At 44.2% G+C, this 24,300-nt stretch overlaps 1 protein-coding gene across 4 annotated transcripts in view; it reads left to right on the forward strand.

The window, feature by feature from the left end:
- setx (senataxin) overlaps positions 1 to 10,651 on the forward strand; it is a 49,840-nt gene extending 39,189 nt beyond the window's left edge. For all 4 annotated transcript variants that reach the window (XM_023984487.2, XM_023984490.2, XM_023984489.2 and 1 more), the window contains 6 exons: positions 684 to 868; positions 7,783 to 7,875; positions 8,526 to 8,681; positions 8,940 to 9,035; positions 9,209 to 9,296; positions 9,388 to 10,651. In XM_023984487.2, coding sequence (XP_023840255.1) covers positions 684 to 868; positions 7,783 to 7,875; positions 8,526 to 8,681; positions 8,940 to 9,035; positions 9,209 to 9,296; positions 9,388 to 10,098 — 1,329 coding nt within the window. In that variant the 3' untranslated portion in view covers positions 10,099 to 10,651. The remainder of the gene's footprint in view (positions 1 to 683; positions 869 to 7,782; positions 7,876 to 8,525; positions 8,682 to 8,939; positions 9,036 to 9,208; positions 9,297 to 9,387) is intronic.
- Positions 10,652 to 24,300: the final 13,649 nt, after the last annotated feature.

Genomic DNA, 24,300 nt, shown 5'->3' on the forward strand with positions numbered 1-24,300 from the left:
CAAAATGTCCATTTATTTGGCGCGTTTGATCCAGAAACACACCGGTTCCAAATTGCGCAACATGACTACAAAATATCTCATAAGTTACCTGTAATCTTTGTCCAAACATTTCAACTTTCCTAATACAACTTTAGGTATTTTTTTATGTAAATAATCAATCAAATTTAAGATGGGATAAACGGCGTTCAAACGGTGTGCTTTTCAGGTCGTGCGCCTCTATCAAACAATACACTTCCCTCGAGCCTCATTCTGAACAGGGCTACTTCATTTCTCAAAGGAAAAAAATCAACCAATTTCTGAAGACTGTTGGCATCCAGTGGAAGCGATAGGAACGGCAAGCAACTGCCTTTGAAATCTAGAATCCCAATGAAAAATCATTGAAAAGAGTGACCACTTTTTTAGCTTTTTTTCTGGATGGTTTGTCCTCGGGGTTTCGCCTGCCAAATAAGTTCTGTTATACTCAGACATCATTGAAACAGTTTTAGAACCTTTGGAGTGTTTTCTATCCAAATCTACTAATAATATGCATATCCTAGCTTCTGGGCCTGAGTAGCAGGCAGTTTACTTTGGGCACGCTTTTCATCTGGACGTGAAAATACTGCCCCCTATCCCAAAGACGTTAAAAGCATTAGTGTTAGGTAGATTAAGTGTTCCATTTAAATGTATAATTTTTCTTCTGTCAGAAAGCAAAGGAGTTGAAGTACGGCCAGTCCCTGATGGCTCGGCTGGTGAGGAACCTAGATGACTACTGTAAGGAGAACAAGAAGCCCAGCCCTGTGGTCTTCCTTAGCTGCCAGTACCGCATGCACCCCGAAATCTGCGAGTTCCCCTCCAAGCACATCTACCACAAGGCCCTTAAAACTGACAGGTACGTTCCCTCCCTGCCCACGCCTTTAAAACACACAGACTTGATTCAGTAGGAATGAATGGTCTAGTTATTGTTTTCATGTTCCTAAAGCTGGAGCGATTGTGAGCAAATATTTAATTACAACGTAATGCACCTGTCATTGAACACAATTTCTTTGAGTGTAGTGGTGTACACAGTGCTGCATTATTAATGGTGACTGTTCCTATTTCTGAAGTAAATCTCATTTTTTAAATGTTAATGTTATGGAAGTTTCCAGACACTTTTTAAATTGTAAATTCTAGTTTTGTCTTGTTTTTGAGAAACTTACCCCAGCCGCAATTCACTTAGTCATTGTGCAGTATCAGGGCATGCAAAATACATTTTTGAAACTGACACACTCAGTATAGTGATGTAGGTCTTTAATGTTGTACACATATAGTGGCTTGTGAAAGTATTCACCCCCTTTGGCATTTTTCCTATTTTGTTGCCTTATAACCTTGAACTAAATTAGATTTTTTCTTAAATCATTTGATTTACTCAACAAGCCTACCATTTTGAAGATGCAAAATATTTTTTATTGTGGAACAAACAAGAAATAAGACAAAAAAACGGAACTTGAGCGTGCATAACTAATCAACCCCCCCCCCCCCAAAAAAGTCAATACTTTGTAGAGCCACCTTTTGCAGCAGTTACAGCTGCAAGTCTCTTGGGGTATGTCTCTATAAGCTTGGCACAGCTAGCCACTGGGATTTTTGTCCGTTCTTCAAGGCAAAACTGCTTCAGCTCCTTCAAGTTGGATAGGTTCCGCTGGTGTACAACAATCTTTAAGTCATACCACAGATTCTCAATTGAATTGAGGTCTGGGCTTTGACTAGGCCATTCCAAGACATTTAAATGTATCCCCTTAAACCACTCACGTGTTGCTTTAGCAGTATGCTTAGGGTCATTGTCCTGCTGGAAGGTGAACCTCCGTCCCAGTCTCGAATCTCTGGAAGACTGAAACAGGTTTCCCTCAAGAATTTCCCTGTATTTAGCGCCATCCATCATTCCTTCAATTCTGATCAGTTTCCCAGTCCCTACCAATGGAAAACATCCCCACAGCACGATGCTGCCACCACCGTGCTTCACTGGGGATGCTGTTCTTGGGTGATGAGAGGTGTTGGATTTGCGCCAGACATAGCGTTTTCCTTGATGGCCAAAAAGCTCAATTTTAGTCTCATCTGACCATTCTTCCATATGTTTGGGGAGTCTCCCACATTCCTTTTGTAGAACACCAAATGTGTTTGCTTATTTTTTTTCTGGTCACTCTTCCGTAAAGCCCAGCTCTGTGGAGTGTACGGCTTAAAGTGGTCCTGTGGACAGATCCTCCAATCTCCGCTGTGGCGCTTTGCAGCTCCTTCAGGGTTATCTTTGGTCTCTTTGTTGCCTCTGATTAATGCCATCCTTTCCTGGTCTGAGTTTTGGTGGGTGGTCCTCTCATGGCAGGTTTGTTGTGGTGGTGCCAAATTCTTTCCATTTTTTAATAATGGATTTAATGGTGCGCCGTAGGATGTTCAGTTTCAGATTTTTTTTTTTTTAGATTATTTTTTTAAGAACCTAACCCTGACTTGTACTTGTCCACAACTTTGTCCCTGACCTGTTTGGAGAGTTCCTTGGTCTTCATAGTGCCGCTTGCTAGGTGGTGCCCCTTGTTTAGTGGTGTTGCAGACATTGGGGCCTTTCAGAACAGGTGTGTGTGTATATATACTGAGATCATGTGACAGATCATGTGACACTTAGATTGCACACAGGTGGACTTTATTTAACTAATTTATGTGACTTCTGAAGGTAATTAGTTGCGACAGATCTTATTAGGGGCTTCATAGCAAAAGTGGTGAATACATATGCATCACCACTTTTCAGTTGACGTTAACCTGTTTATCCACTTGTCCTTCAGACAAGGTGACTGAAAATGTTGTTTGATGCAAGAAACCACTTAACAAAATAAATGCATTATTATTCCAATAGCCTTATTACAGAGAATCAGACATTATGCTACCCTCTGCCTATTGGCTACTTGGCTTATTCAAGCCTGTCTCAAAATACAACACTGCCCCTTCAAGACAAAAGTTTTCTATACCTGACTTTTGGAGGAAGCAATCACTCCCCTATTGCTGCCTACAAATGATCTATAATTGAGATAGTAACTCACTAACTAGCAAAGGATATGAACAAAATGTGCACACATGGCTACATGCAGCTCTGGCTTTGATCTCAAAACAAGTGCATCTACTCACGACTGCTCATGCTGTAAACACCGTCCAGTTCAAAGTAAATGCCACAGATCCATATATGACAATGGTCTTTTTGCATATTGGCCTATCGCAGCTCGGATTTGGTTATGCCGCTCAGGTCTGTGAGTACCGGCTGAGTTAGAATAGAAATTGCAATACAATCCTACTCTGAATTCTGCTTACAAGATCTCTTGCATAGTTATTTTTTGTTTCAGTATGTTGCTTTGAAAGTGGCTAATATTATATACATACCCCAACCAGAAGCCATGGATTACAGGCAACATCCGCACTGAGCTAAATGGTGGAGCTGCCGCTTTCAAGGAGCAGGACTCTAACTCGGAAGCTTATAAGAAATCCAGCTATGCCCTCCTCCGAACCATCAAACAGACAAAGCGTCAATACAGGACTAAGATCAAATCGTACTACACCTTCTCCAACTCTCGTCGGATGTGGCAGAGCTTGCAAACTATTAGACTACAAAGGGAAGCACAGCTGTGAGCTGCCCAGTGACCCGAGCCTACCAGACGAGCTAAATAACTTCTATGCTCGCTTCGAGGCAAGAAACACTGAAACATGCATGAGAGCTTGAGCTGTTCCGCACGACTGTGTGATCACACTCTCCGCAGCCGATGTGATTAAGACCTTTAAACAGGTCAACATTCACAAGGCCGCAGGGCCAGACAGATTACCAGGACGTATACTCCTAGAATGCTCTGACCAACTGGCAAGTGTCTTCACTGATATTTTCAACCTCTCCCTGGCCGAGTCTGTAATACCAACATGTATCAAGCAGACCACCATAGTTCCTGTGCCCAAGAACACCAAGGTAACCTGCCTAAATGACTACTGACCTGTAGCACTCACGTCTGTAGCCATGAAGTGCTTTGAAAGGCTAGTCATGGCTCACAACACCATTATCCCAGAAACCCTAGACCCACTCCAATTTGCATACCGCCCCAACAGATCCACAGATGATGCAATCTCTATTGCACTCCTCACTGCCCTTTCCCACCTGGGCAAAAGGAACACCTACGTGAGAGTGCTGTTCATTGACTTCAGCTCAGCGTTCAACACCATAGTGCCCTCAGCTCATCAACAAGCTCAGGACCCTGGGACTAAACACCTCCCTCTGCAACTGGATCCTGGACTTCCTGACGGGCTGCCCCCAGGTGGTAAGGGTAGGTAACAATACATCCGCCACGCTGATCCTCAACACGGGGGCCCCTCAGGGATGTGTGCTCAGCCCCCTCCTGTACTCCCTGTTCGCTCATGACTGCACGGCCAGGGCATGACTCCAACACCATCATCAAGTTTGCCGATGACACAACAGTGGTGAAACAGCCTATAGGGAGGAGGTCAGAGACCTGACCGTGTGGCGCAAGGACAACAACCTCTCCCTTAACGTGATCAAGACAAAGGAGATGATTGTGGACTACAGGAAAGGAGGACCGAGCACGTCCCCATTCTCATCGACAGGACTGTAGTGGATCAGGTTGAGGGCTTCAAGTTCCTTGGCGTCCACGTCCCCAACAAACTTTCATGGTCCAAACACACCAAGACACAGTTGTGAACAGGGTATGACAAAACCTATTCCCCCTCAGGAGACTGAAAAGATTCAGCATGGGTCCTCAGATCCTCAAAAGCTTCAACAGCTGCACCATCAAAAGCATCCTGACGGGTTGCATTGCCGCCTGGTATTGCAGCTGCTCGGCCTCCGACCGCAAGGCACTACGTAGGGTGGTGCGAATGGCGCAGTACATCACAGGGGCCAAGCTTCCTGCCGTCCAGGACTTCTATAAAAAATTGTCAGACTCCAGCCACCCTAGTCATAGACAGTTTTTTTTCCTCTGCTACCGCACGGCAAGCAGTAACGGAGTGCCAAGTCCGAGGCTTCTAAACAGCTTCTACCCCCAAGCCATAAGACTCCTGAACATCTAATCAAATGGCTATCCAGACTATTTGCATTGCCCCTTTTTATGCTGCTGCTACTGTCTTATCTATGCATAGTCAGTTTAATAACTACCTACATGTACACTACTGTTCTAAAGTTGGGGTCACTTAGAAATGTCCTTTTGTTAGAAAGCACATTTTGTCAATTTTTTAAAGTAACAAAAAATTAGGCCAGCATCCCGGAGTCGCCTCTTCACTGTTGACGTTGAGACTGGTGTTTTGCGGGTACTATTAATAAAGCTGCCAGTTGAGGACTTGTGAGGTGTCTGTTTCTCAAACTAGAGACACTAATGTACTTGTCCTCTTGCTCAGTTGTGGACCGGGGTCTCCCACTCTTTCTGTTCTGGTTCAATCCAGTTTGCGTTTTTCTGTGAAGGGAGTAGTACACAGCGTTGTACGAGATCTTCAGTTTATTGGCAATTTTTCACATGGAATAGCCTTCATTTCTCAGAACAAGACTGGACTGACGAGTTTCAGAAGAAAGTTCTTTGTTTCTGGACATTTTGAGCCTGTAATCGATGCTCCAGATATTCAACTAGTCTAAAGAAGGCCAGTTTTATTGCTTCTTTAAAATCAGCACAGCAGTTTTCAGCTGTGCAAACATAATTGCAAAAGGGTTTTCTAACGATCAATTAGCCTTTTTAAAATGATCAACATGGATTAGGTAACACAACGTGCCATTAGAACACAGGAGTGATGGTTGCTGATAATGGGCCTCTACGCTTATGTAGATATTCCAATAAAAACCAGCCGTTTCCAGCTACTATAGTCATTTACAACATTAACAATTTTGTGACAAATAATATTTGATTTTGATATTGCGTTGATTCGATCACAATTGCCACAGTAAAGGAAAACCTTGATTGTGTTAACAGGGAGAACTCTAGAGTTACGTCAATTCTATCTCGTGCTGCTTTCCGTGGGCTGATATTTCTAATGCGCAGCAGTCCCAGGGAGCTGCGCGGCAGTGTCGAGGCTATTGCACGACTGGGCGCAGCTTAGAGGGAACATTGATTATGTTGCAGAGAAAGTTCAGAATGACCTACAGTAAAAGTCAAAAGTTCGGACACCTAATCATTTCAAGGGCTTTTCTTTATTTGTAATTTTTTCCTACATTGTAGAATAATAGTGAAGACATCAGATCTATGAAATAACACACATGGAATCATATAGTAACCAAAAAAAGTGTAAAACAAATCCAAATATATTTTACTTAGATTCTTCAAAGTAAACTCTCTTCGCCTTGACAGCTTTGCACACTTGGCATTTTCTCAACCAGCTTCACCTGGAATGCTTTTTCAACAGTCTTGAAGGAGTTCCCACATGCTGAGCACTTGTTGGCTGCTTTTTCTTCTGCTGTCCAACTCATCCCAAACCATCTCAATTGGGTTGAGGTAGGTTGATTGTGGAGGCCAGGTCATCGGATGCAGCAATCCATCGCCTTCTTGGCCAAATATCCCTTACACAGCCTGGAGGCGTGCTGAGTTATTGTCCTGTTGAAAACAAATGATAGTCCCACTAAGTGTCACCAGCAAAGCACCATCACACCTCCATGCTTCACGGTGGCAACCACACATCTGGAGTTCACCTACGCCGCGTCTCGCAAAGACACGGCGGTTGGAACCAAAAATCTCCAATTTGGACTCATTTAGATCAACGGACAATTTTCCACCGGTCTAATGTCCATTGCTCGTGTTTCTTGGCCCAAGCAAGTATCTTCTTATTGGTGTCCTTTAGTGGTGGTTTCTTTGCAGCAATTTGACCATGAAGGCCTGATTCACGCCGTCTCCTCTGAACAGTTGATATGTCTGTTACTTGGACTCTGTGTGAAGCATTTATTTAGGCTACAATTTCTGAGGCTGGTAACTCTAATGAACTCATCCTCGGCAGCAGAGGTAACTCTGGGTCTTCCTTTCCTGTAGAGGTCCTCATGAAAGCTGGTTTCATCATAGCACTTGATGGTTTTTGCGACTGCACTTGAAGAAACTTTTCAAAGTTCTGAATACCACCTCTACCTTGTCACAGCACAATTGATTGGCTCAAACGCAATAAGAAGGAAAGAAATTCTACAAATTCACAAGGCACACCTGTTAATTTAAATGCATTCTAGGTGATTACCTCATGAAGCTGGTTGAGAGAATGCCAAGTGTGCAAAGCTGTCAAGGCAAAGGGTGGCTACTTTGAAGAATCTCAAATATAAAACATTTTGTTTTAACTTTTTTTGTTTTGTTACTGCATTCCATATGTGTTAATTCATAGTCTTCACTATTATTCTATATTGTAGAAAATAGTGAAAAAATGTAAACCATGGAATGAGTAGGTGTCAACTTTTGACTGGTACAGTACATTGCTATACTGAGAGCATGTCAGTTTCTAAAAGGATGTCTTTGGGTCTTTGAGCTTTTAATGTCCTTTGCGTGCCCTGATACTGCACAACAAGAAATGAGGAAGTGAATCGCGGGAATTCTCTTTTTTAAGCGTTTAACATTGCATGTTAAACAATTTTCTATTTATCCTTGATTTAACTAGGCAAGTCAGTTAAGAACAAATTCTTATTTACAATGATGGCCTACCGGGGAACAGTGGGTTAACTGCCTTGTTCGGTGGCAGAACAACACATTTTTACTTTGTCTGTAACCTTTCGGTTACTGGCCCAACGCTTTAACCATTAGGCTATCATTTGTGTGTGTGTGTGTGTGTTCCTGTCTTCAGTGAAACTGCAGAGAGGAGGGGGAACTTTGGCTGGCCTCTCCAGCCCTACCGTGTGTTTGACGTGACCGACGGTCAGGAGGTCAAGGAGGGAGCGTAAGAAATGCTCTGGATCATGGTCCTATAACTTCTCCTATTTAATTCTACTGTAGGCCTCATGTTAAAGGGATAGTTCAACTTTACATGATTTAGACATTTGGTTTCTTATCTCCACAACGTTCTAGGGCACGTGTAAAAACCATTCCATGGAGTGCAGAGTGTGTTTGGTTTTTCCTTTCAATTAAGCCCTAGACGACCAGGTGTGTGGAGTTCCTTAACTAATTGGAGACCTTAATTAATCAAGTACAAAGGAGGAGTGAAAACCCAGACACTCGGCAGTCCATGGAATGAGTTTGACACATCTGATCTAGGGCCTTCAAACTCAACTCTGGACCTTGAAGCCAGTTCTACTGCTTGTTTTCATTGTTCCCCTGTAATCAAATACCTATTTAGACCTGGCATACCAGGTGGGTGCAATTTATTATCAGGTAGAAAAGAAAACCAGCAGGCTCCGGACCTCGTAGGGTAAGAGTTGAATACCCCTGGTCTAAGGACAGGAAGTGACTGCAATCCAGACTTTGATTTTGTTCCAATTCCAAACCTCTTGCTGAACAATCCCTTTAATGACATGCATGACATTGCGAAAAGGTGCTTGTGACTGAATACATGTTGAATGACTGTTTGATTGCCGTCTGGCTGGTCACCAGGTCGTTCAGCAACCTGAAAGAGGTGCAGCTAGTCGTGTTCCTGCTGAGGCTGATGGCTGAGAAGCAGCAGGTCAAGGTGGGGGTCATCACGCCCTACAATGCCCAGAAGGACCGCATCAACCGCGAGATGGCCAAGGTGGTCAACAAGAACCTCACGTGAGTCAAGTGCTGCACCATAAATGCGCATTCTCATTGGGGTTAGTAGATTGCCAGGGATATGCTTCGATGGCATTAAGGGTACGTTCGCACTGCTGGTGTAAAAATAAACCATTTGCCAGAAAAGGAAGCCATTTCAGTAGTCCTAGCTGGCAGAATCATTAGAGCCAAAAGAAATGGCTTCCTTTCTGCTGTAGTTTTTCCCCGCTAGCAGTGTGAAGGGACTCTAGAAAGACCAAAAGATAAATTGTGTTCCAGGGTGGACGTTGACACTGTGGAAGGCTTCCAGGGCCGAGAGATGGACTGTATCATTGTCTCTTGCGTCAGGGCGAGCGACGAGCAGGGCGGCATCGGGTGAGTGTACAAGCTTTCCTGGTAAGGCCATGTGACCAGGCCCTATACTTGGTAATGATATAACAAATTGGATTTATGTAATGCTTTACGTAAAGTATTATTCATACTACCAGTACTGTGCTTACCCGGGGTATGGGTATAGTTTCTGATCTATGGTGGACAACCCCCCCCAGATTCCTGGGGAATCGCCAGAGGTTGAATGTGACCATCACCCGGGCCAAGTTTAGCCTGTTCATTCTGGGCCATCTACGGACACTCCAGGTAATTAGCTCCACCTCCTGTATCTGAATGGAGGCCTGTGTCTGGTTGCATTTCCATTTCCAGCCTCATGTTGATTGTGTGTCTGTCGTAGGAAAACCAAGACTGGGGCGCGCTCATCAAGGATGCAGCTACACGAGACGTCATTATATCAACGAATGAGATGACCTTCAAGACCGACGCCAGGAAGATCTTCAAGCAGGAGCTGACCAGGAGCTTGTCTTACCCCCTCAGAGAACCAGGCCCTCCCCCTGCTGCCCCCTGTCCCACCGCCGATCCCCCCAGGCCTGCTCCCTTCCAGCTACGCCGCTCTTCTGAGCCAGCCCTGTTCGCCCAGGGCAGGGACTCCCCCCAGCAGCCCTGGTCGGCATCCCCTCCCCAGGACGCTGACAGGCCCAGAGACCCCCGTCTGGTAGTCCAGACCCCCCAGCATAGAGCAGACTGGAATCTGCGAGCTGAAGGAATCAGGGTCCCACAAGCCGAGATCAGAAGAGACCCACGAGCTGAGAGGGAACCACGAGGATGCAACAGCCCAGAGCAGCGTCACCCCACTGGGTACCAAAACCAGAGATGGGCTGTCAGGGAGAGGGACAGAGAGCAACACCGTTCACCAGTCTCCGAGCCATACCCAGGAGACGGAGTTAACAGACCACCGAGGGAACCCAGACAGAGAGACTATAATCGCTACAGTGCTACAGCCTCCTTCAACCACCACACACACACTCATCCCCGGAAACGAGACCCAGACCCCCGATGGATCCATCCCACCTACTCCAAGAGGGGGAAAGAGAGGACTGACCACTGACTCTGTTTTGGTTTGTTTTTTATTGGTGTGCTTTCTGATAAGTTCAGGGAAAGGGAACGACAGTTGAAGGACAAGAGATTACGCGGAGTAGTTTGGTGGTCAAACAGTCAGTCAAAAACATCACTTTTCACCATCTCAAGCAGTAATATGATACTGTTGTATCATTTACAAGTCAGTTAATTTTATTTCTGTAATAATAATAATAATAATAATGTAATCGTTTTTGTAATAAGCTGTTTAATGACTGTTATGGCTTGAGTATGTGGGTTAGCCACTGGCCTCTGTATTAAACTGCCCTTTGTTTGGACAGTGGGGGCGGGGCCTTTTGTGAAAGGACACTTGTACTATAACACTGGTACTTGTGTGTTTCCAGTTTATTACTGAGAGATGTAACCAGGGTAATGCACTGTGCCTGACTTTTATTCATTTTTCTTTTTTTGGTTCACAGTTTTATAATTTCCTAATCTCATTTCCTTACGTGCTCTGTATTTGTATAGAAATGTTCTGGACTTCATAAAAGCACTAAGACTAATGTCTCTGGTGCTCAATGTTTGATACCTGGTTATTTATTAGTAGTATAGCCCACTTAACAGAATGGCTGTTACCTTAAAATAGAAAGTACACACTATTTCCATTTAAAGCATATATTAAGTGCAAAAGTATATCTTGTCAGCCATAGTTATTTGACTATAAGCAATTATTTTAGATTTATTTTGCTTTTAAAGTGTCGTCCTTGTTTAGCACCAGGATGCTGATTTAACTGAGGCAATTAAGGTTACATTTTGTGATTGGAATTGGCCTGGTTGTGTTACATTAAGCATCGTTATAGAATTTGTAACATGGACCCATACATAGTCTAAGTGAACGCTGTAGCTGGAGAATGTGGGACAGATGTTTTATTTCTATATAGGGAGTCTCTGGGCACTTTCTTCTGCTGGTTTGTCTGTACGGTATTGGATGCACTTTTATTTGTTGTTGTATCACACTGTGCATTAACACAAGCTCCTTTTTACACACACAAACTATCAACAAAACTTATTTTAGGTTACCTTTCTTGTCGACAGACAAGGTTATATGAATGTATTATTCACCGCTGTTGGACTTCAGGCCAGCTGCCTCCTCGAATGTTGCAACTAAAGTACAGACTTCCAGTGGCTCTCAGCAACTGCAGGGAAGTACACATGGCTTTGTTCCTTCTGCGTTTCACCTGTCACGATACCGTCCAGTGTTTAGAAGTTAATGGTTCAAATCATTTCTTCAAGTCATTTCAATGCAATATAGTTTTTGGGAGAAATATTGGCTTGTTTTTCCAAGACCTGTGCCCCAAAGGAACCACAGTGCCAGTTTAACCCAAATCAAGTTTGTATATCTTTTTTTAAGTTGGTAAATGTATCATTTATTTGAAATTGAACAATTGCGTACATATAATTTTAATCTGCAAAATAATTTATTTTATCCGTTTCCAATTGGTGCTTGCCGATGTTCACCTGGGGCGTGTTCGGCAAGACTCATTGTTTTGGAACGTTCAGAAAGAAATATGCTATGTAGGACAAACATGCATCTCTGACATGTAGAATAAGGAATCGCGTCGGCTCTATTTGAGGAATTTCTATCTGCAACTTTCAAGAATGTTTTCGTACTGAATATGGCCGTGTATATTATTGTTCACCAAACTAATCAGCTGATTCCATCTCTGTAAAGTGTTAGGGAAACTAAATTGACCATGGTCAACATTGTATGCTTTGTTTGTCTGAACCACTGCTAAAATAGTGGGCAAATAAAAAGGTGCATTTTGTTACAGGCATCTTTCACTTTACACAGGTAGACGGTACACTTCCGCTATTAGTTGGGCCTTGTGTGTTTCTGTCACACACAACTCTCACCATACCATAATCCTTTCAATAGTTCTGATTGGCTTAGGTACAACTTTCCTCTAAATAAGGCCATAGTTTCCATTTTCCTTATGCTTGAGTTTAGGACTGTGTGGTAGGGAAATCTGGTCCTAGATCGGTGCGGTTCAGCCAGGACAACTCCCACGCTGGTCTCTGATCTGTGCCCCAACTCCCCTCTCCCAGAGGATCTCCCCCACACGTCTCAGTTCATCCCACTGCCCTTCATGTTAATCATACAGACTTCTGAAGCGGAGCCCAGAATAGAGACGCCAGACACACTAGACGAGAACAGGATTTTATTTTACCACCGCCTGAATGTCTTTTCTGTCTTATTATTGCATGCTGACACACACACACCCACTTTTTGTTGTTGTTGTTGCATTCCTTCCAGGTGTTAGTGGTGCTTTTGTCTAAATGTGCTCATCCTTTTACGGAGTGACAGTGCATTTCACCTGTACTTCTCTTGTTTACGTCCAATGCCACTGACTCCACTAACACCTGGAACTACTTTCTCAATGAAGTGTTTATTTTTTAATAAAATTCTACTCCAAATGAAGGACGCCACACAGTGCCTAGGGTGTCACTAGGATGACCCTGTAAACCCTGGGTTTCCACGCCAATGACGATCTCTTAGTGGGAGAACCATAGAAATAGTGTTTCAGGTGTCTTTTCCTATTCTAGTAAGTCTATTTCTATGTGGAGACCGTTATGTTTTGGCCTATTAGGAACTGTCATTTTGTTCTATCAGAACCTTAGGGGTAGTAACATGTTTGTTAGGACATTATGGTGACATTTTTGGTTTCATTTCAGTTCTTCCTAATTCCCAATGGAACTGAGCTGGATGTGTTGGTGTCAATCATCATGTCATCTATTTTTCTATTTGCATAAAACATGTCTGACCTGAATGAAATTACATCGGTGAGAGTGGAGTATGTTGACCCATTTATTTACATTCACCATCACTACGTCAAGGGAAATATAGTTTTCTTTCTAACAACGATATCTACATATACACTATATATACAGAAGTATGTGTACACCCCTTAGTGGATTCTGCTTTTTCAGCCACACCTGTTGCTGGATTTGTGTATAAAATCCAGCACACATCCATGCAATCTCCATGGACAAACACTGGCGGTGGAATGGCCTTACTGAAAAGCTCAGTGACTGTCAACCTGGCACCGTCACAGGATGCCACCTTTCCAACAAGTCAGTTCGTCAAATTTCTGCCCTGCTGGAGCTACCCCGGGCAACTGGAAGTGCTGTTATTGTAAAGTGTAAACGTTTAGTCTAGGAGCAACAACGGCTCAGCCTCGAAGTGGAAGCCACACAAGCTCACGGAATGTGACCGCCTAGTGCTGAAGCGTGTAAAAACTCTTCTGTCCTTGATTGCAACACTCATTACTGAGTTCCAAACTGCCTCTGGAAGCAATGTCAGCACAAGAACTGTTCGTCGGGAGCTTCATGAAATTGGTTTCCATGGCCGAGCAGCTGCAAACAAGCCTAAGATCACCATGCGCAATGCCAAGCGTTGGCTGGAGTGGTGTAAAGCTCACCGTCATTGGACTCTAGAGCAGTGGAAACGCGTTGGCTGGAGTGGTGTAAAGCTCACCGTCATTGGAACTCGTAGAAGGGCAGTTGGAAACCGCGGTTGGCTGGAGGTGGTGTCAGAAGCCTCACCGTCATTTCCGGACTCTAGAGCAGTGGAAACGCGTTGGCTGGAGTGATGATCACGCTTCACCATTTGGCAGTGCAATGGACAAATCTGGGTTTGGCAGATGCCGGAGAACGCTACCTGCCCGACTGCATAGTACCAACTAAAGTTTGGAAGAGGAATAATGGTCTGGTGCTGTTTGTCATGGTTTGGGTTGGGCCCCTTAGTTCAAGTGAAGGGAAATGTTAATGCTACAGCACAATGACATTCTAACAATTCTGTGCATCTGACTTTATTGCAACAGTTTGGGGAAGAACCTTTCCTGTTTCAGCAATAAAATCACCCTGTGCACAAAGAGGGGTCCATACAGAAATGGTTTGTTGATCGGTGTGGAAGAACTTCACTGGCCTGCACGGAGCCCTTCAACCCCATCGTATACCGTTGGGATGAATTGGAATGTCGACTGCGAGCCAGGCCTAATTGCCCAACATCAGTGCCTGACCTCACTAATGCTCTTGTGGCTGAATGGAAGTTTGTGGAAATATTGAATCAAATATTTCTCAGATACTTGTAAATTCAAATAGTAATAAAGTCTAAGTAACAGAGCCGAGGAATTCCATGGAACAACTGACTTTTCTTGTTACAGACCTCAGGCTTTATAGGTTTCCACCTTCAAAAAACACCCAGTCACTCCCCTCCATGTAGATGATTAACTCCCCTTTTCCTTGAGCCACCATTATCTTCTTGTCTCAGTTCTTGCTTGTTCATGCCCACATCTGCTTCAGTTTAGATTATATTGGTGGCGGCGCCATAGTGTTAATCCAAAAAAGAATACATTTATTGCATATATACCTTCCCAGTATAAGTGCTTTTCTAATAATACTTGATTAGTACAACCATGGGTTCTTCTCCATTTTCTGCTTACGTTCTGTTTTTACATGTCTAGTGGTTATTGACCCAGTCTGTACACTCTTATGGATTCTGCTTACGTTCTATTTTTATATGTCCAATGGTTAACTCTTTGTTTATCCAGCTCTGTCCATTCACCTGAGCTCAGCCTTTATTCTGCTTACACATGTCTTATTCATTAACCCCATGTTTTCTGTCTCAATACGTATGGGAGGTCATTCTAGATACTGGTAAAACAAACATAGTCATGAATCTTTCACCTACAGTGCCTGCAGTAATGGTCCAACATTTAGTGGAAAGCCTTCCCAGAAGAGTGGAGGCTGTTATAGTAGCAAAGGGGGGACCAACTCCATATTAATGTTCATGATTTTAGAATGAGATGTTCAACGACCAGGTATCCACATACTTTTGGTCATGTAGTGTATTTCAGGATGTTGTGTATCTCTGGAAATAATCAGAATTCATGTAAATATGAACGGTTTTGAAAACATCTGTCTAAACAGTGCCCCGGGTATGGGGCAGTAGCAGTGATCCGCCTTGGGGGAAGCGTGTGATGATGTCCTGTGACATTGGGGCATGGTGCTTGTAGGTCAAAGTTTAATTCATGGAATGCGGGTGTGCTATATCGTGTATCTTAAATGTATGGCTACATTCAGATATAGATCTCTGTTCAAAATCACTTACCTTTCCATTTCTTGACCAGTTGTCTGGGATAAGGATGTTGTTTCAGTGTGCCAGTTCTCTGCATGTTGAGGCGACTAAGCCCATGAAATCAGTCTGAAATGATTGACATGTTCATCAAGCTCAGACTCCATGTCATCAGATAAGACCTCGTGTGCCTCTGCTACTCTGTCATCACCTCTCTTGTCAAGCTCAGACTCCATGTCATCAGATAAGACCTCGTGTGCCTCTGCTACTCTGTCATCACCTCTCTTGTCAAGCTCAGACTCCATGTCATCAGATAAGACCTCGTGTGCCTCTGCTACTCTGTCCTAGCCTCTCTTTCACACAGGTACATGTTCGTTTTCTTTTTTGTCATTCCGTCTATTTTGTCATCCCTTGCTGCTGCTCAAGGGGACATATTCTCTTATGTCACTAAATTGGCTGCTCTCTCAAGATCCTCAAGGGTGGCTAAACCCCTGCTTGTTTTACTTTTGTATACAGAGGGCCTGATGCACTGTAACATTAAGTTAATATGCATGACACATTGCAAAACTACTATGCATATTATGCATAAAACTCATTAGGGATGCACAATATATCGGGGAGCATTTCGGAATCGGAACAAATATTAATTTAACGCCGATGTGTAAAACCGATGTCAAAGCTGACGTGCATACCTATATAACGTAGGTAGACGATGTAATGATGCCACGAAAAATATGATAATCTTTGTTGTGAATGAAACGACTGAACAACGAAACAGCACAGCAAGTAAGTGAAATAAATAGGTTTAACTGGTAATGGGACATATGTAAATGCCAACAAAATAACTTTTTGGTCAGTGTGTGTGTGTTTCAACTATTTAACTGTGGTAGAATGCTTACTAGGACTCTACAATGTTACCTCTTTCTAGATATTTGGTCACATGATTCATTTTGTGTACGGTTTCCCAGAAATAAGGGGTGGCTCAACTTACCCCACCAATAAATTAGGTAATCTTTTTTGACTTTTCAGCAACCTAGACACTTCCACTCTGGAATAGACACCTGCCAGTTTTGGTTGGTAGTGACACGTTTGTTCTCTTGAAAGAATGTACAAGTAAAAGCAAATAACACACATTTACTGTAACGTTTACAGTGTAATAAAATGCTCCTCTGGAATAGTTCATTTATTATAACTTCAAACAAAAATAATCTCTACAAAAATTATTCAAATAATGTCATTATATTGATACTTTGTCGATTTCTTTTTTCTCTCCTTTGACTGTTGATAAGTTTAAATTCTGTTTTACTCCTGAATACTGTGTGAAGATAAAATCTTGCTAAACTGGCGACTCATTCCTATAACAACCATAATAGTGACTAAAATCTTAATATTGATAACCCTCTGGATATTGTAATAATGATGTATAATCTCAGCGTCTGTCGGTGGGCACATAACATACAATAACGACTGAAGAAGGTGATGAAATAAAAAAATGGAAAAGGTGAAAACAAGTCTGTTATTTTGAGTCAAAGATGTGAAACCTGGTTTACAGTTTATTCTACATAGACCTCAGCAGCGAATCCCCTCTCAGCCCAGCCCTCCCCAGGTCTAGCCAAACACACTCCCTGTCTGTCTGGAGCAGTAAGTGCAGGGTCTCAAGAGAAGAGGGGCACATTAACTCAATGAATTAAGACAAAGGAAATGTACTTGTGTTACAGCAGCAATTCCTCCCTCCCTTTTCTTCATAGTGAACAGTAGTGATTTAAAGTGTTAAACGAACAGTCTTTTGCTCATTTAATAATAATTATGCTTTTTGGTATGAGATCGAGATTCCTCCAGCTCAAGATTAAAGGGAGAGAGACGGGGGGTTTGGTTGTCTGATTTTCCTCCAGCTTCCTCTGTTCTCTCTGAAGTCATTCTCTTGTTTTACTCTCACACGTTCCCCGAGTCAGTGAGGTGTGTGTGTGGGTGGGTGTGTATTTGCAGACCTTTCCCAACCTTCCCTCTCTAAGGATCCACACACACAACAGTTCCCCCTGTGTTTGAGGGGGCAGCAGGTGACTCAGTGTGCAGTTAAAGTGGCCAGAAGGTGGGGTAGCAGGACGCAGAGCAGTAGGGGGGCGAGGAAGTGGAGGTGTGCGGTGCATGCCATGTTGCAGGCCTTGTCCCCCTCGCAGCGTGACTGTTGGCACAGCACGCCCTTAAACTCTGGGGGACAGATACACTTCTGGTTCTGGGAGCACGTCCCGCCGTTCTGACATAGGAGCAGCTCCTCGTCACACACGTTGGCTGTTAGAGAGGGGGGAGGGAGAAAGAGAGACAAGCAGAAAGAGGTGAATGAAGTGATCGAGAAAATGAGGATGGAGGTAGGTGTGGATGGAGGTAGAGGGAGAGAAGAAGAGGTTGAAAGTGAGAGAGTAGGTTGAGGAAGGTGATTGAAGGCGAATGAGAAAAAGGGATGCGGGAAAGAGAGGGAGATATAGTGGCAAAACAACAAGGTTCCATGAAAGATAAAAGGAGGATGGGGGAGTAAAGAGCAAAGAGAATAAAGAGAGGATTAAGATAGGAGAGAGCGATCGGGGGAAGATGAGAAGAGGAGTATTGCCACAGAAAGAACAAGATGGGGAAGAGAGATGAAGGGAGAAATGGAAGTATATCGATAGAGAGAGAGGGGGAAGAAAGAAGAACATGTTAATTCTCCTTGCCTCGAGCTCAGCAACGAATACCACCTGCCTTCTCTTTTCTGCCATCTTTTCCCTGTTTTTTTGGAGCATCTGAATCAGAGTAATGTCTCTTTTTGTTCAGAAGACTCTTATACATTTCTTAGTTGTCTAAATCATAGGCTGAATGAAAAAGCTGTAAACGGGGTGGGGAATAACATGCTGGGAGTTTTTATACTGTACAAGATATTTGGCCTAAAAACGCTGTGTGTGTGTGTGTCACAGCATGTGTGCATGCATCATGTGTGTGCATGTGCGTGTGTGCGGGTCTGTGACGTAAAAACCTGTGAAGATTTGTAAGGCATGATGACAAAAGCATGCTCAAAGCTTTTATGTTCTGGATCTCTCTGTGTGTATCATGCTTCCATTGCATGTTTATGCCACCGAAAACCTTTTTACTCTCTCACCTTAATCTAATATGGGATCCACTGTGCTCTACTGATTGACCCATTTGGCTAACTAACAAACTGCAGTAAGGAGGGATTCCAAAGCCAGCCTCAGAGAGAAAAGGAGGCTGGGGCTGTATGTGTTTGAGACTGGCCCTGACTCTATGGTATATGATAGGGGGAAGGAGGGTTAAGGTGTTAATGAAAGGAGCGGGGGAAGGAGGGTTAAGGTGTTAATGAAAGGAGCAGGGGATGCTAAAGGCTACTATGACTGTCGTGTGACATATTCCCCACACATACACCCCCCACACACACACACAACCCCCCCCCCCCTCCCCACATACATACACTATCTCCCCCCCCCACACACACACACACACACACACACACACACACACACCAGCCAAGTGCATATCTCCCCCTGTATACTCACAGTACAACCTTGTTTCCAGTAGTACCCAGGGAAACAGTCGTCACACTTGGCCCGTAGCCCTTTACACTGCAGAAGCCTGCTCCATTACACCGTCATGACAGAACCCATCTGGTTACAGTTACACTCTGGAGAGGGAATAGAGGGGAGGAATGGAGAAAGAGATGGAGCAGGCATGTTAAATATATTAGTTGTAAGTTAATTTGTATTGTGCATGTGTAAGTCTCTCTCTCCTCTTCTGTATTGTTTCAATCCAGTCTCTTGTGCCAGTAGCATATGACGTGAGCTAATGGGGCCCTCATTTGTGCTGACTCCAAGCCTGGACCTTCCCCCACTACAGGTTATCCTCCCGACTCCCCTGTGCCACCCTTACCCTCCTTCAGCCCCCCTCCTACCGTCCTCCAGCCCCCCACCTCTCACCTGCAGATGGACTACATCAACACTACATTCAGCTCACAATCGAGAATAATAGTTGATACATCAGTCCACAGAATCCAGCAGAATAATAGTCTGATCTACATTCAGCTCCACAGAGAATCCAGAGGAATAATAGTCTGATCTACATTCAGCTCCACAGAGAATCCAGAGAATAATAGTCTGATCTACATTCAGCTCCACAAAAATCCAGAGATAATAGTCTGATCTACATCACTCCACAGAGAATCCAGAGGAATAATAGTCTGATCTACATTCAGCTCCACAGAGAATCCAGCAGGAATAATAGTCTGATCTACATTCACTCCACAGAGAATCCAGAGAATAATAGTCTGATCTACATTCAGCTCCACAGAGAATCCAGAGAGAATAATAGTCTGTCTACATTCAGCTCACAAGAAATCCAGCAGGAATAATAGTCTGATCTACATTCAGCTCCACAAGAATCCAGGAGAATAATAGTCTGATCTACATTCAGCTCCACAGAGAATCCAGAGGATAATAGTCTGATCTACATTCAGCTCCACAGAGAATCCAGCAGGAATAATAATCTGATCTACATTCAGCTCCACAGAAATCCAGCAGGAATAATAGTCTATCTACATTCACTCCACAAGAATCAGAGGAATAATAGTCTGATCTACATTCAGCTCCACAAAATCCAGCAGGAATAATAGTCTGATCTACATTCAGCTCCACAGAGAATCCAGAGAATAATAGTCTGATCTACATTCAGCTCCACAGAAATCCAGGAGGAATAATAGTCTATCTACATTCAGCTCCACAGAATCCAGGAATAATATCTGATCTACATTCAGCTCCACAGAGGGAAACCACAGGAATAATAATCTGATCTACATTCAGCTCCACAGAGAATCCAGCAGGAATAATAGTCTGATCTACATTCAGCTCCACAGAGAATCCAGGAGAATAATAGTCTATCTACATTCAGCTCCACAGAGAATCCACCAGGAAATATAGTCTGATCTACATTCAGCTCCACAGAGAATCCAGAGGAATAATAGTCTGATCTACATTCAGCTCCACAGAGAATCCAGGAGAATAATAGTTCGATCTACATTCAGCTCCACAGAGAATCCAGGAGGAATAATAGTCTGATCTACATTCAGCTCCACAGAGAATCCAGGAGGAATAATAGTCTGATCTACATTCAGCTCCACAGAGAATCCAGGAGGATAATAGTCTGATCTACTTCAGCTCCACAGAGAATCCAGAGGAATAATAGTCTGATCTACATTCAGCTCCACAGAGAATCCAGCAGGAATAAATGCTGATCTACATTCAGCTCCACAGAGAATCCAGCAGGAATAATAGTCTGATCTACATTCAGCTCCACAGAGAATCCAGGAGGAATAATAGTCTGATCTACATTCAGCTCCACAGAGAATCCAGCAGGAATAATAGCTGATCTACATTCAGCTCACAGAGAATCCAGGAGGAATAATAGTCTGATCTACATTCAGCTCCACAGAGAATCCAGGAGGAATATAGTCTGATCTACATTCAGCTCACAGAAATCCAGGAGAATAATAGTCTGATCTACATTCAGCTCCACAGAAATCCAGGAGAATAATAGTCTGATCTACATTCAGCTCCACAGAGAATCCAGGAGAATAATAGTCTGATCTACATTCAGCTCCACAGAAATCCAGAGAAATAATAGTCTATCTACATTCAGCTCCACAGAGAATCCAGAGGAATAATAGTCTGATCTCATGTTTTTACTGTCTTTATCTGTTTAGCAGTTTTTTCTTGCATTTGTTGATGATCTGATCTCGCTAAACTGTATTCTGATCAATGACGTCTTGGTGATCAACATTCACACTGTTTGTGTAACACACACAATGCCTAACGATTACACACACACTGACACAGACACACAGACACAGACACACACACAGACACACACACAGAACACACACACAGACACAACACACCACAACACACAACACACACACACACACACACACCACACCACACACACACACACACACAGACACAACACACACACAGACACAGACACACAACACACACACACACAGACACAGACACAGACACACACAGACACACACACAGCACACACACAGACAACACACACAATAAGACACACACACAGACACACACACAGACAACACACACACAACAAGACACACACAGACACACACACAGACACACACACACAGACACACACACACAACACAGACACACACAGACACACACACGCAGACACAACACACACACAGACACACACACAGACACACACACAGACACACACACACACACAGACACACACACAGACAGACACACACACACACACTACACAACACACACAGACACAACACACACAGACACACACACACACACACACAGACCACACACACAGACACAGACACACACACAGACACACACACCACACACACCACACACAGAACACACACAACACACACACAACACACACACACAACAACACACACAGACACACACCACACACTGACACACACACACAACACAGACACACCACACACACACACAGACACACACACACACACACACACACACACTGACACACACACACAACACACACACTGACTGACCGATGCAGACACCCTCGTCGTCTGTCGGCGGACGCTTTCGGAAGTATCCCAGTCTGCAGTGCTGCAGTTCTGTCTCTGTATTGTGCTTGCAGCTGACGCATCACAGTTCAACTAGTAGTGAGCTAGAGTGCTAGCATCACATCTGAACAGAGAGTAGTTATGTCGTAGACCATCTGGACAGAGGATATAGTGGCGTAGCACTCACATCTGACAGAAGGATAGTAGGTCGTAGCACTCACATCTGACAGAGAGGAGAGTTAGTGGTCGTAGCACTCACAGTCTGGAACAGAGAGGTATTAGTGTCGACACTCACAGTCTGGAACAGAGAGAGATTAGTGGTCGGCACTCACAGTCTGAACAGAGAGGAGAGTTAGTGGTCGTAGCACTCACAGTCTGGAACAGAAGAAGTTATGTCGACATCACACTGGGAACAGAGAGGGAGAGTTAGTGGTGTAGCACTCACAGTCTGGGAACAGAGAGGGAGAGTTAGTGGTCGTAGCACTCACAGTCTGAACAGAGAGGAGAGTTAGTGTCGTAGCACTCACAGTCTGGAACAGAGAGGAGATTATGGTCGTAAGCACTCACAGTCTGGAACAAGAGGAGAGTTAGTGGTCGTAGCACTCACAGTCTGAACAGAGAGGAGAGTTAGTGGTCGTACACTCACAGTCTGGACAGAGAGAGAGTTAGTTAGTCGTAGCACTCACAGTCTGGGAACCGAGAGTAGTTAGTGGTCGTAGCACTCACAGTCTGGGAACAGAGAGGTAGTTATGTCTTTAGCCACTCACAGTCTGGAACAGAGAGAGAGTTATGGTCAGCACTCACAGTCTGGGAACAGAGAGTAGTTAGTGGTCGTATGCACTCACAGTCTGGGAACAGAGAGATAGTTAGTGGTCGTAGCACTCACAGTCTGGGAACAGAGGGATAGTTATGTCTAGCAGCTCACAGCGGAACAAGGAGTATGTCTACACTCACAGTCTGAACAGAGAGTAGAGCTGTGGTTGGACATGGACAGCTGGAACAGAAGGAGACTGTGTATGGACAGTCTGGAACAGAGAGAGAGTTGGGTGATGAACAGTGGGACAGTCTGGGAACAGAGAGGAGAGTTGGGGTGATGAACAGTGACAGTCTGGAACAGAGAGGAGAGTTGGTGATACAGTGACAGTCTGGGAACGAGAGGAGAGCTGGTGATGGACAGTGGGACAGTCTGGGAACAGAGAGGAGAGCTGTGGTGAGAGACAGTGGACAGTCTGGAACAGAGGAGAGCTTGGTGATGGACAGTGGACAGTCTGGAACGAGAGAGCTGTGGTGATGGACAGTGGGACAGTCTGTGAACAGAGAGGAGAGCTGTTGTGATGGACAGTGGACAGTCTGGGAACAGAGAGGAGAGCGTGGTGATGGACAGTCTGGAACAGAGAGGAGAGCTTGGTGATGGACAGTGGGACAGTCTGGAACAGAGAGGAGAGTGTGTGATGGACAGTCTGGGAACAGAGAGGAGAGCTGTGATGGACAGTCTGGGAACAGAGAGGAGAGTTGGGTGTGACAGTCTGGGAACAGAGAGGAGACTGTGGTGATGACAGTCTGGAACAGAGAGGAGAGCTGTGGTGATGGACAGTGGACAGTCTGGGAACAAGAGGAGAGTTGGGTGATGGACAGTGGACAGTCTGGGAACAGAGAGAGAGTTGGGTGATGGACAGTCTGGGAACAGAGAGGAGACTGTGTGATGGACAGTCTGGGAACAGAGAGGAGATTGGGTGATGGACAGTCTGGGAACAGAGAGGAGAGCTGTGGTGATGGACAGTGGGACATGGGACAGGTGTAGTTCAGTACATGGCCAGACAGCAGGCCACAGAGACTGGGGGAATGACGTTTCTAGTGTTTTCTTTATTGTATGTGTTATAGCGTATTTTGTATGCTGACTTCACAAAATGAATGTCCATATAAATGGACAGTACATTGTATGGTATTGTATTACATAATGAGCCATAGAGATGGTTGTAGCAAGGTTGTGGTATGGTGGAGACATGGCATAGGAGGGAAATGAAGAGAGGGTTTTAGCAAGGTTGTGGTATGTGACATGGCATAGGAGGGAAATGTAAGAGAGGGTTTTAGCAAGGTTGTGGTATGGTGGAGACATGGCATAGGAGGGAAATGTTAGAGATGGTTGAAGCAAGGTTGTGGTATGGTGGAGAAATGGCATACAGTAGGTGGGAAATGTTAGAGATGGTTGGGACCAAAGAAGGCTAGAGAATGATCCCATTGAGAAACGGTCTCTGGACCACCAGAATTGGTTGAAATCACATCTAGTCGTCGTGGCCCTTATTGTAAGAAACAGTTACGGTAGCTTTAGGGTATGAATGATTTGGGAACGCTGCAAATATCGTGCCCTGCGTTTGTCCATCTGCGAGTCAATGAATCGATGAGGATGCCTTTTATCTTAGTGTCTGACTCACAACTTGTTAAAGACAGACTTCAGATAACTCCCCCCACCTCCCCAAGACAGGGGAACGCTGACT

The sequence above is a fragment of the Salvelinus sp. IW2-2015 genome, linkage group LG4q.1:29 (genome assembly GCF_002910315.2).
Source record: "Salvelinus sp. IW2-2015 linkage group LG4q.1:29, ASM291031v2, whole genome shotgun sequence".
NCBI lineage: Eukaryota > Metazoa > Chordata > Actinopteri > Salmoniformes > Salmonidae > Salvelinus > Salvelinus sp. IW2-2015.